At 39.9% G+C, this 11,409-nt stretch overlaps 1 protein-coding gene across 1 annotated transcript; it reads right to left on the reverse strand.

Moving 5' to 3' along the window:
- Window positions 1-335: 335 nt before the first annotated feature.
- On the reverse strand, window positions 336-8,505 carry si:ch211-136m16.8. Its single transcript, XM_041815662.1, has 6 exons — window positions 8,100-8,505; window positions 1,299-4,739; window positions 1,002-1,188; window positions 836-915; window positions 665-756; window positions 336-566 (listed from the first exon to the last, which is right to left on the reverse strand). Exons 1-6 carry the CDS (start codon window positions 8,154-8,156, stop codon window positions 506-508), a joined length of 3,918 nt encoding a protein of 1,305 aa, XP_041671596.1. The 5' UTR covers window positions 8,157-8,505; the 3' UTR covers window positions 336-505.
- Between the last annotated feature and the right edge of the window lie 2,904 nt (window positions 8,506-11,409).

An 11,409-nucleotide genomic window follows, 5' to 3' on the forward strand; every position in this document is an offset into this window, starting at 1 on the left:
GATTCCAACCAATCAGAACGCTAGATTTCTTCTTCGTGTATTTTAGCACTGGTGAGTCCTATGAGCCCCGTGCTGCCATCTAGTGTATCTATAAATCCTCACCAAAAATTTAAATCTTCCACTTGCTCTTTTCTAACTTTATTTGCACATTCTCATTATTTTACATGTTTAATAAACAAAAACATTAAACATTTTAAAATGTGCAAAATGCTGCACTTTAACTACTTTTTGTTGCATCCCAATTATTGCATGTTTCATACTTTAGACTTTAAGGTTATTGTCTTTGCTGCAAAAACATACCCATGCAAAGTGCATGCAACATTTTCAATTAAAGAGAGCACCATTTATTTTGAAGTTATTTTTTATTACAAACATTTAACACAGGCAAAGTCACACACATTAAAAACATTTAATCAGTGTAATCAGTTTGATATATACACCAAATAAAGCAGTTTATATATTTATATTCAAATATTCACAGAAGGGAAAACAATTCATCTTCATCTCAGTCTTTCGTGGTTTTCTTCAGTTTGGTTTTCAGCTCAGACATCAATGGATTTCCAAATCTGAGGAGGAAAGAGTAAACCCAAGAATCAAAAACCATCTGAATACAAGATGCCTCATTTGTGTTGAATTTAACAGTGTAAGCACTTTGATACTTTACCCTGGATGTTTTGGTGGCATCCATTTAGGTCTGTGTTGTGTCTCATCTTGTTTGGTAGAGTCGCTCTTCTCTTCTTTCTCTGTCTCTGGCTCCTTTTGATAGAGGGGAGTTTTAATCATGTATGTGCTACAATACAAGATAAAAGTAGTACTGAAAAACCATTAATAGTACCTGTGAGTTGTCCTCTGAGCTGTTTTCATCTTTTAATACATGTTGTGTCTTTTTCAGAACAGGAAATCCAGCACCAAGCCCTGGAATACAATAAAAGTGATTGATATTGTTTATGGTTTATGAAAACAAACACGAGGAAGGTTTCCATATGTTACGAGCAACCTACCAGGCAGTTTTATCCCAATGCCCATGCCTCCCAGAGGAACACCTGCAGGGACTTTGACAGGAGCAGGTGTGGGATCAACGGAAGGCATAAGTAGCAAAGAGCGGGGATCTTTGGGTGGTCGAACATGAGGGTTTTTTACAGCAATTCTTGATCTTTGTGCACTGAAGTCCAGCACAGAGGTATCCAACTGGAAAAGGAAAGAAGATAAATCCATTGTATGGCTATAGGTTGTGAACAGTATTTTAGTCAATATATGACAATCTGACTATTTTGATGGTTAGTTAAACAAAAAAATACCTCAGTCTGATCTTCAGACTCAAGCTTCAGCTGTTCTTCCACCTCAGCCCTGTTAGGCCCAGGTACTAAATCGGTTTTGTCCTCTGACCATCCAAGCTGCATCTTCTCAAGCGAGGGCAGCTTCAGTGACGTCTCGTCTGACTGGGCCAAGGTGACATCTCCTGGACCAAATTCAGCCAACAGAATTCCCTCCTCAGATGAAGCATCTGAGCTACTTGGTGATTGAGATGATTCAGTTTGTAAAATATCTTCTTTAGCCTCAGGTGGAGTTATGTCAAGAGACTCCACTTTGATAAGAGCCTCCTGAGGGTCTTCTGTCAGTGACATATCTTCTGTGATTTTGAAGTCTGCTTTTCTTGAAAGGTCTGTCTCCTCCTCATCAATCTCTCTGTGTGATTCATGTGATTTTTCCTGTGTTTGATCCCATTCTTGACTCATCACTCCCAACCCTCTCTCTTCAAGGTTATATCCTGCTACAGACCCCTCATCTTTTAGGTATGACTGCTCCACATCAGCTGTTTCCTCAGATACAGAGTTTTGTTGCTCTACTTGTTGCCCTGAGATGTCCCCTGATTCTGAAGCATTCACCAACATGTCATATGTACCATGGATCGGCCCTGTGTGGGTTGATCTCAGTAACTGTTCCTCACTGTTTTGAGTTCCCAATTCACTGAGAGACTGGTCAGAAAATCCAGACTCTGCTGTTGATGAAGACATCTCTGCATCACTCACTAACTCATATTCTCCTGAATTTGACTCCACAAGCTGCTCATCTTCCACCTCTCTCTGTTCCTCTTTTGCCAGCTCTACATCAGTGCGAATTTGTAGTCCAAGTTCAGTCCCTTTTTGATGTTTTTCATCGTCCTTTGACAGTGTCTCCATCCACAAATCAAGGATTTCCTCATCAATATGATCTGGACTTCCACTGCCTGAGCAAACCGTTTCTTCACCATGAGTTACTTCTGATTCTACAACATGCTTCAGCATTTCTTCTGTGGATATCATGGTAACATCTTTTGGTTTTGACTCCATTATCTCTGAGTCAGGAGTTTCTTGAAAGTCTGAGAGTTGATTTTTCATCTCTTGGGACTTAGCATCTTTAGTTAATGCTAACTCTGAAATCAAAGCACTCATCTCTTTGGTTATAGCTGGTGCCATTTCAGCAACCTGCAGATCAAAGTTTCCCACCTCACTTTTCTGCATTCCACAGTCTGCATCCTCCTCAACTTTAAGACCTGCGACTTCTAAACATTTCCCTGCATCTTGAAGTTCTATGTCCTCAAGTGATTTAGGCTTTGTCTGCACATTTTCTGAAATGTCCTCCAGTAAATTAGACGTCCTGTTGATTTTTGGCTCAAGATTCACAGTGTCTGCCAATTCCAGAAGGCTTGTCTCTGTTGTATTTTGCTCCTCTGCCTCAAGCAATTTCAGAGTTTCCTCTACTAACATTTTTTCCATCGCTAGAAAGCCATCCCTTGCAGCATCTGCTTCTTTGGAAGGACCCTCAGCCATTTCCACCAAAAGCTCTTCATTTTGCAGATCTTTCTCATTTGTAAAGCCAAAGTCTGACACGGATTCCTTTTCTGCAGGTTCGATCCCTGTTGTCATTGAGGTAACCATCGATTTTCTGTCCTCTTCTGCAGAAAAAGGTCCTTTTTCCTGAAGTAGCTGTTCTATAATTGGCTCCACTGGTTCTTGTGTCAGTCCAGCACCAACCAAATCAAAGTTACTCTTACTAGTTTCTTTCTTTTCTTGAGTATCTTTCATATGCTCCTGCACCAGCAAACAGTCCACTTCAGCACTGCATCCACTGTTTTGAAGGCTCCCTGTCTCTCTGCTCTCCACCTCTTCTGGTAACTGGGTGGTCTGGACTTCCTTGGAATCTCCAACTTCCAGGAACCTTTGTGTTGTATTTTCATCTGGCCCTGGCTCATTGTTGTGTTCAGGAACTCCCTCTTGTACTTCCTCACATGAGGGAGGGTTAAGCTCCTCCGACACAACAGAGTGGCCTTCAAGTATACCCTCAGGAGTTTTTTTTAACTCCCCACTTTGTTCCTGTCCAGTCTCAATGTCAGGTTTTACAGTAACTGATGAGGCTGTATGTGCTTCTCTGAAGTTACTTTCTTTAATATCTTCCTGCTCTTCATATTCATCAAGAAACCTCTCAAATGCTGAATAATCTGATGATGTAACACCCACATTTGTATTGATCAAAGTGTCATAGCTTTCTGTCTCCCTGCAATCTGTCTCTGTTAATCTGGTTTGCACACTGGTGTCCTTTGCCACTTCCTCTTGCTTTTCATTTGTGAGCGGCTCAATTTGAACATTTAGCACAAATTCAATGATTTGATCATTTGAATTGTTGTCTTCTGGCACTTCTTGTGAGTTTTCTTCCTGCTCCAGCACTTCTCTCAGTGCCTGGTTGTTTTCAGTCTTAGTCTCATCTTCTTCCTGGATTACGGCTGCCAGATCGTTCTTGTCCATTGAGCGCTCATCCTCCTCTTTCACATCCTCTGATTTTTCGCTCTCATTTCTTGGAGTCATCACATGCTCTTTTCCAATAGCTACCAGCTCATCCTCATGTACAGTGATGCTTTTGTTGTAGGCCACAAGTAGGTCATCATTTGAAATTTTTTCCTGTGCTGAGAGCTGCTTTTCGACCTGTACTGCACCCACACCTGACTCCATTTCTTTTTCAGAGGCTGGCATTAAGACACCATCACTGCTTTCTACTTCCTCATGCTTCTTCAATAGATCTGTCTCATTTTTCTGCACACTAAGCTCTTCTATGTGCATGCTTGCTTTCTCTGTGATTGTGCATGATTTCTTCTGATTGTCATCTGCCACCACATCATGTTCATCATCCTCTACCTTGTACTGGATCCTTGGCTGAGTTTCCTCCATTATTTGCTGAACATTCAGGCTCATTTCCCACTCAGCTTCTCCCTTAGCACATGACAAATTTTCACCCATTGCATCATCCATATGTATCTGTGACCTCATTTCTAAGCATTCATCAGATTTCTCATTTTTGGGCATGTCATCTTGCTCAAGAGTGAGCAAATCATCTTTTTTTTCTTCATCTTTCAGGATGAGCCCTGACTTATCATTTCCCATTTTGGATACCTCTTCTTCCTTTGTGTCTTCATCTCTCTCTGACTCTTTCTTTGTTTCGAACCGTTTGCTGTTTTCATCACGCCCAAGGTCGATTTCTGTGGTGCAAAGTTCCCAGGCAACAGCTGGCTGAGATGAGCTAAGCAGAGAGGTTGTCGTAACTGGTTGTTCCTCATCGACTTCTCTAATGTTGGCTTCCCCCCCTTCATGACTACATTCTGCAAGCTCACCGTCAACTGTAGATTCTTGGAGACAGTTTGAGTCTTTGCTATCAGTGTTTCCTGGCTCTGACCTGAGCAATCTGTTCACAGCTCCGGTTATAAAAGACTGAGGGAAAGACAGAGAGAAAGACATATACTTCATGATTAATTGATAAAGTCTTCTGCAACTGACTCAATAGATTGATCTAGCTTTCCTTCTTCAATATTCACACCGTATATGCTTACATTTCCCTTGTTTCAAAAACATCCTGATTGAATATTTACCATGTATGGACACAACTGTTTTACCCCCCACCCCCCGTTCTTTTTTTTTTTTTTTTTTTTTTAATAAATCTTCAGCTGTTTTTTGTTTTGTGTAGCTAAGAGAAGGTTTTATGGAACAGCAAGTATTCACATTGTTATGTTCTTGTCGCTTAGCAGCAGTCTGGGGATGGCCTCTTCCTGTTACAACATGACAATGCTTAAACCCACAATAAAGTACCCATAAATAGAACACACTTTTATTTTGATCTTGATTACAAGTCAAACAATCCCCTCTGGGGTGAATGGCTTTAGATAAGTGTTTGCAATGTTACGATTGCTACACATCACTACACAAGAAAAGCATTTGTTTGGATTTTTGTTGCACGTATCCTGATGAAAATATGAACTTTAACTAAGTCAGTTTTGCTTCCTTCAGACTTTATGGTTCATTACTGTTCCCAAACTAACCTGCTCAGTGCTCGGCAGATAGAGCACAGTCAGCCTCTGCCAAGCCAGAAGATCTGCATCATTCATATTTTGTGATAGATTTGGTTTGATAAAAAGGCCTAAAACTGTGGTTTTTCTCGGAGGGTGTGGCAAATTAAAGGGGCCTACTGTGGTTTCATGACAGCAATGGGAGGAAACCAAAACAGTGATGATGGAGTACACCAAAACAAAGACGTTAAAATAGCCCATTGAGCTGTTGAAAGCTCCTGAGGTGAGTGAGTTGGTCATCACTTTAAACAACACCTTCATGACTGAATACAGTAACTTAATTAACATTAACATTATTTACACTGCTAAGAGCTACTTTGATGGTTTGTAAACTTCCTCCACCAGGTTGTCCAGTTTGTTTGAGTCAAGGTTACAATAGTTTTGGATTTTTCATTAGTTTTTTATTTTATTTGTTCTCGCTTTCTATGTTCAATTTCAGTTTGGTTTTAATTAGCTGGTTGGTTAGTTAAGTCTAGTTTTTATTTTTACAAAAATACTTTGTTTTAGTTTAGTTTTTATTAGTTTTAGTGTTTTCAGATAGATGTCGGGGCTGAGTGAACGTCATACATTTAAAAAAAACATATTCAAACAGGCTACTCTTCACCTATCATTTTGTTTATTCAAAGATGATGTTTGAATACCGCTTCAGACATAAAATGACCACTATGTGAAGTCTTAACCAATCAGTTCAGACAATTTTACACTCCCCAGACATGGGTGAAGGTGCCAGTCAGTATGGTTGTGTCAAAGACTAAAACTAAGGATATTTTGTCTCTATTTTTATTCTATTTTAGTTAGTTTTGTAAGCGTACTATACAGTTTCAGTTAATTTTTGTTTTTTTTTTTGTTAAAGCTTAGTTTTATTTAGTTTCATTTAACTAAAATGATTTTTTAATTTCAGTTTTAGTTATTTAGTTAGTCTTAGTTAACTAAAATAATACATAATGGTTTAGTACAGTTTGCATTTCCAAAGGCACCTGCACCCTCATTTGGTGGGCAGCATTGTGCGTTGGATGGTAAGGCTACACCTGCAGCTGGAACACTTTGTCGTGCCCCACACATAACCCCACAGTGCAGTCCAGTTCCCTCTGCACCTCCTCGTCACAACAAGCACCAGGAGGGTCTGCACCTTCAAGGTCGTCCATGGGTTGGTACTACGTGCTGACATGTTGATTAAAAATATTGTCCTGATAATATTCTGTTTTTGAAATAAACAAGATATTTAAACATGGCAGGTGTTTGTGTTCATTTCCACTATTGTGTGAGAAGGGATGATTCTTTTGACCAATGAGCAAACTACATTGTGTCTACTGTGTGTCAAAGTCTACTGTTTAGGGATGGACAGGGACGCTTGGCACCCCTTTTTAAGGGAGCTAAAAAAATAAGACTGCACAGGTCAGTTATTAAGGACCCTTAACTTTTGATAATGGAAATGCAAATAAATGCATACAGAGCAAACTGAACCATACTGCATGGTGGAAACAACCCATAAGAGCTTTGACTGACAAAATAGTCCCTATTTTGATTCATTTTGGTCCCATTTGTTTAAAACAATGCACTCTCTCTTATTTGCACAATCCCAATCTTATTATGACTGATGATGATGAAAACTACCCAAGCTTAATAAAAAAAAAATCAGATCTTCAGGGATAATTTTAACACAAGTTTCCTGTAAGTGAAAACAGGAAATCATGTGCAATTGGACAGTGTGTTGAACCTCACCCTCATGCTTTGGTTATTAAAAACAAAAAATACCTCAGAAATAATCCATTACAAGTCGCATCAATCAATTTGTTTGGCATGTTTAAACAGTAGGCTTTAAAGGTCAAATTGAATTGTCAATTTTTACTTTTTGTCTGTAAATTTCCATTGGATGTGTGCAAGAAAGAGCATGGAAGATAAATGTCACTGATATATACTGATTTTGATTTATTGCATTTTTTGCACAGAGGGAGACATATGGGGAGATGGAATGACTGAGTGCTGAATATGTTCAGACAGAGAATTATTCACACCGAGGAAGACAGATGTTGACAAGTTGATCTGGCTATTACCTAATGCCACCCAGTGGAGCAATCACAGGGCCTGCAGTCTGCATTGTTTCAGCACACAGTTACATGTTTGAGGAGATGGATGTCAGGCTATGTGCACTAATAATGTATGCTACAGTGTAGATTTAACGTATAACTATAATCCAGGCTTATGTTACAGCGTTTACTGACTAAAACCATCACCTTGCTTCTTTAAACTGTCAAACATTTCAGTCATGGATGATCTTTGCAGTGGAAAGTTTAATAAAAGATTTTCAGTGGCGTGCTGACACCAATACCCCCACCCCCAGCAGCGGTTTCACACATTAACAATAAACTTATGTGAGTGGCCAGTCATCTGACAGCTTTGTTTGTTTGTTTCATTTGGTCTCAAAAAAACAATTGATATTACTTTGAGTCTGTTTCATAGCCAGCTCAAAACTCCTCACAGGGACTTTAATTTCTAAAAAGCATCAATGTGCAGACAGTCCATGTCTTTGTGAGCCAGGTCAGAAGGAGACGAAGAGGAGGGAGCAAGAGAGGTGAGGAGACAAGGGGAGGGGGGTTAATACAGAATACAACCTGAGGCATAAGTCCCTATACAGGAAGAGAGTAGCCCTGGATCCACATTACACTTCCTCTTCACATTAACATCGAAGCATTTATCTCTATAGTCAGTAAGTTTTAATGAGGCTCACCCAAACAGTCCAGAAAGTTCTCTCCACCCTGTTGATGATGGGGCTTTCAGGGTCCATTTTCAAAGCGTGCTCCTCTTTTACTTCAGGATGTTGATTTTACCGTGTAAATGAAGCACAGTATTCTTAATGTTCTCAGACATCAATCTTCATCCGGGCAGGTTTATACACCTCTGCTAGCTGGCAGGCAGGGCTCAGTTCCTCAAACAGACTCGTGTCCGTGTATCATAATGAGGAAGAAGCTCATTAACACAGCTGAGAAGCCGCTGCATCGAAACTAAATGTCGCAGGTTGTGGACACACGTCAGTGAGTTTCTGCAAAGTCCGACCACAGTAGCGGTGTGAGATGGTTTCCAAGTGACAGAGAGGTCTTAAATTTAGCCTAATGCTCTCAACAACAAGGTCTAAGCTTAATTCTCCACAGTAGCAAACTAGTGATGGAAAATTACGCAAAGTATGAAAGCTATCTGAGCATATTTCATCATGACTGATTTTGCAACACGGCGACCAACTTCCCTATATGAATAAACTGATTTTAATCTATGCTTACACCTAAATATAGCCTTTAAAGATGGGCATTTATTTAAAAAGGATAATATTAAATATTAATATTAATTAAAAATAGATTTTTGCCAAAAGGAGGTATTTCATGGCAAAACAGAGCACAACAACCTTCAGTAAACTCAGGGGTTGTCAACAGTTATCTAGCTTGTGGTGGCAGTAGCCAATATCTTGTCATGTTCTTCTGCTGGTGTAGGCTATAGGCTACTTAATAGAGTGGACCCTATCAGATTTTGCACATTTAAGTATCTTGTGGAGGAGGAGTAGCTGACACCCATAAAAACAGTTTAAAACTTTTTATGATTCAAGGGTATGGTAGTCCTGAGTCTCAAAAAACAAAAACAAAAACAAAAACAAAAAAAAACAAGAAGAAAAAAAGAATAATTAACTGCTGAAAACAGCTGCTGTGAAATACTTTATCTGAAATATCCAAGAGAGCCTGGCAGCAGGCGTCAGACATCCATAAATGACTGAGCACTTGGCTGTTTATCAGTAAATTGCTTGGGCTCACTGGTGAAAGCTGTTCTCCTTGGTGTCATGTTTACAAGTAAGACTTTATTTTTAGTGTTTGAAATAATAGACTGCAACATTTTGAAACAATCTGGATATTTACAACTGATAAATAGTGTTTATGTATCTTGTAAATTGGCAAATTTGCTAGTTTACTTATACTTTTCCCAGCTAACAGGCTTCTAAACTTAAAACAAAAAGCAAGGCAATTTGTGTTTGGTACATTATTTCTTTGTTGTAACAATGCTTCTTGGCAATAAATTTTATACCGTTGGAAAGCCTGTTTATTACCCTTTTAAATGATACTACATTTGTAAGGATCATGCATTTGTGGGATGAGCAGCAGAGCTGAGTATGTGGGTTGCGCCCATGAAAAATGTGCCACATCTTCTCTGCCAATGCCAAACAGCTGATTCTGCCATTGACCCTTGTTTGGTGGATTGGATGATTGGAGTTTGAAGAAACAAGACATATTGACAATTTAACAATTTATTCATTGGACAAACAGGAGCCTCAGTAGTGTGTGGAAGAACCATACACAGCCACAACAGCCTAGCACTTCCTCCTCATGCTGGTCACCAGCCTGGTCACACACTGCTGTGGGATGGCATCCCATTCTTCAACCAGCATTCGTCGCAAGTCAGCCAACATGGTTGTGTTGGTCACTCTGGCATGAACAGCACACCCAAGCTGATCCCACAAGTGTTCAATGGGGTTGAAGTCAGGACTGCTGGCAGGCCACTCCATCCTCTCCACTCCCAAATTCTGGAGGTAGTCTCTGATAAACCCCGCTCTGTGGGGGCGCGTGTTGTCATCTTGGAGGATAGAGTTCTTGCTGACAGGGTGAGAAAACAGTATTCTTGGGGTGTTGTCTTCTTGGGACGCCCACTTCGAGACCTGTTTCTGACATTCCCTGTTATATGGAACTTGGCCTTCAGTTTGGAGATGGTACTAGGGTTCACTCCAAACAATGCCGCAACTTGGTTTTGTGGAACACCAGCTTGAAGTCGCCCTATCGCACGGGCCCTATCCAGATCAGTCAAAAGTGGCATGCCAATCTTGAAGCAGACATCTACTGACCACTGTAGCAGGGCCCATGCTCACAGGTGCTGCCAATCAGGCACCTGATTGGCCACACCTTGGGTTACCAGAAGCTCAAAACAAGAGTCAATAGCAACAGCAAAATAAGCTGTTTGGCATTGGCAGAGAAGATTTGGAGCATTTTTCATGGGCGCAACCCACATACTCAGCTCTGCTGCTCATCCCACAAATGCATGATCCTTACAAATGTGGCATCATTTAAAAGGGTAATAAACAGGCTTTCCAACAGTATAAGATTTATTACCAAGAGGCATTGTTACAACAAAGAAATAATGTACCAAACACAAATTGCCTTACTTTTTGCTTTAAGTTTAGTTCAAATAACATTCCACTGTGTTTTTTAATTATTATGCAAATATGATTTAATTAAAGAAATATCTGCTTTTCAATTTTTTTCAATTAAAGTTTTCAATTGTGTCACTTTTCCTGATCAATCTCAGTCTCAGACAGGTTTGTTTATTAGTTTGCAAAGTGAGCCTAATTAAAGGGAAACCAATTAAGGTTGTTCAACATTATGAAGCACGTCACAGCTTTCATGCAATATGAAGGGAGGAAAGATCTTTCTGCAGATGAAAAGCATGAAATAGTTCAGTATTTTGCAAAAGGTTTGAAAACACTGGATATTTCACTAAAAATTAAGAGAGATCATTGTACGGTGAAAAGATTTGAGTGTGTTTAGATAAAGGTGTATTGAGGAAAGTTTCTGTAAAGCAAGTTAATTGTATTAAGAGAGCAGCTGTGAAAAATCCACTGATGATTATTAAACAGGTATTTGAAGCTACTGGTTCCTCTGAAGTCCCAAGAACCTCTTGATGCAGGATTCTCCAGAGGCTTGCTGATGTGCGTAAAGCTATATTTCAGCCACTCTTTACCTATGCCCACAAGAAAACAATGATTGCAGTGGGCTCAGAAATATATGAAGACTAATTTTCAGACAATTTTATTCACAGATGAATGCTGTGCTGCACTGGATGGTCCAGATGGAGTTCTGGATGGTTGGTGGATGGCCGCCATGTCCCAGACAAGGCTGGAACCCCAGCAAGGAGGTGGTGGAGTGATGTTTATGGGCTGTTATCACAGGAAGTGGGTTGCTAGGCCTCTTTAAGGTACCTGAAGGTGTGAAAATGACCTCAGCAAAATA

Source organism: Cheilinus undulatus, linkage group 20 (assembly GCF_018320785.1).
Source record: "Cheilinus undulatus linkage group 20, ASM1832078v1, whole genome shotgun sequence".
Taxonomy (NCBI): domain Eukaryota; kingdom Metazoa; phylum Chordata; class Actinopteri; order Labriformes; family Labridae; genus Cheilinus; species Cheilinus undulatus.

Coding starts and splice junctions, on each gene's coding strand:
- si:ch211-136m16.8 (XM_041815662.1), bottom strand. CDS start 8,156: ATGGACCCTGAAAGCCCCATCATCAACAGGGTGGAGAGAACTTTCTGG. Junction 4,740..8,099: donor GAACTTTCTGGACTGTTTGG/GTGAGCCTCATT, acceptor TCTTTCCCTCAG/TCTTTTATAACCGGAGCTGT. Junction 916..1,001: donor CATTGGGATAAAACTGCCTG/GTAGGTTGCTCG, acceptor ATTGTATTCCAG/GGCTTGGTGCTGGATTTCCT.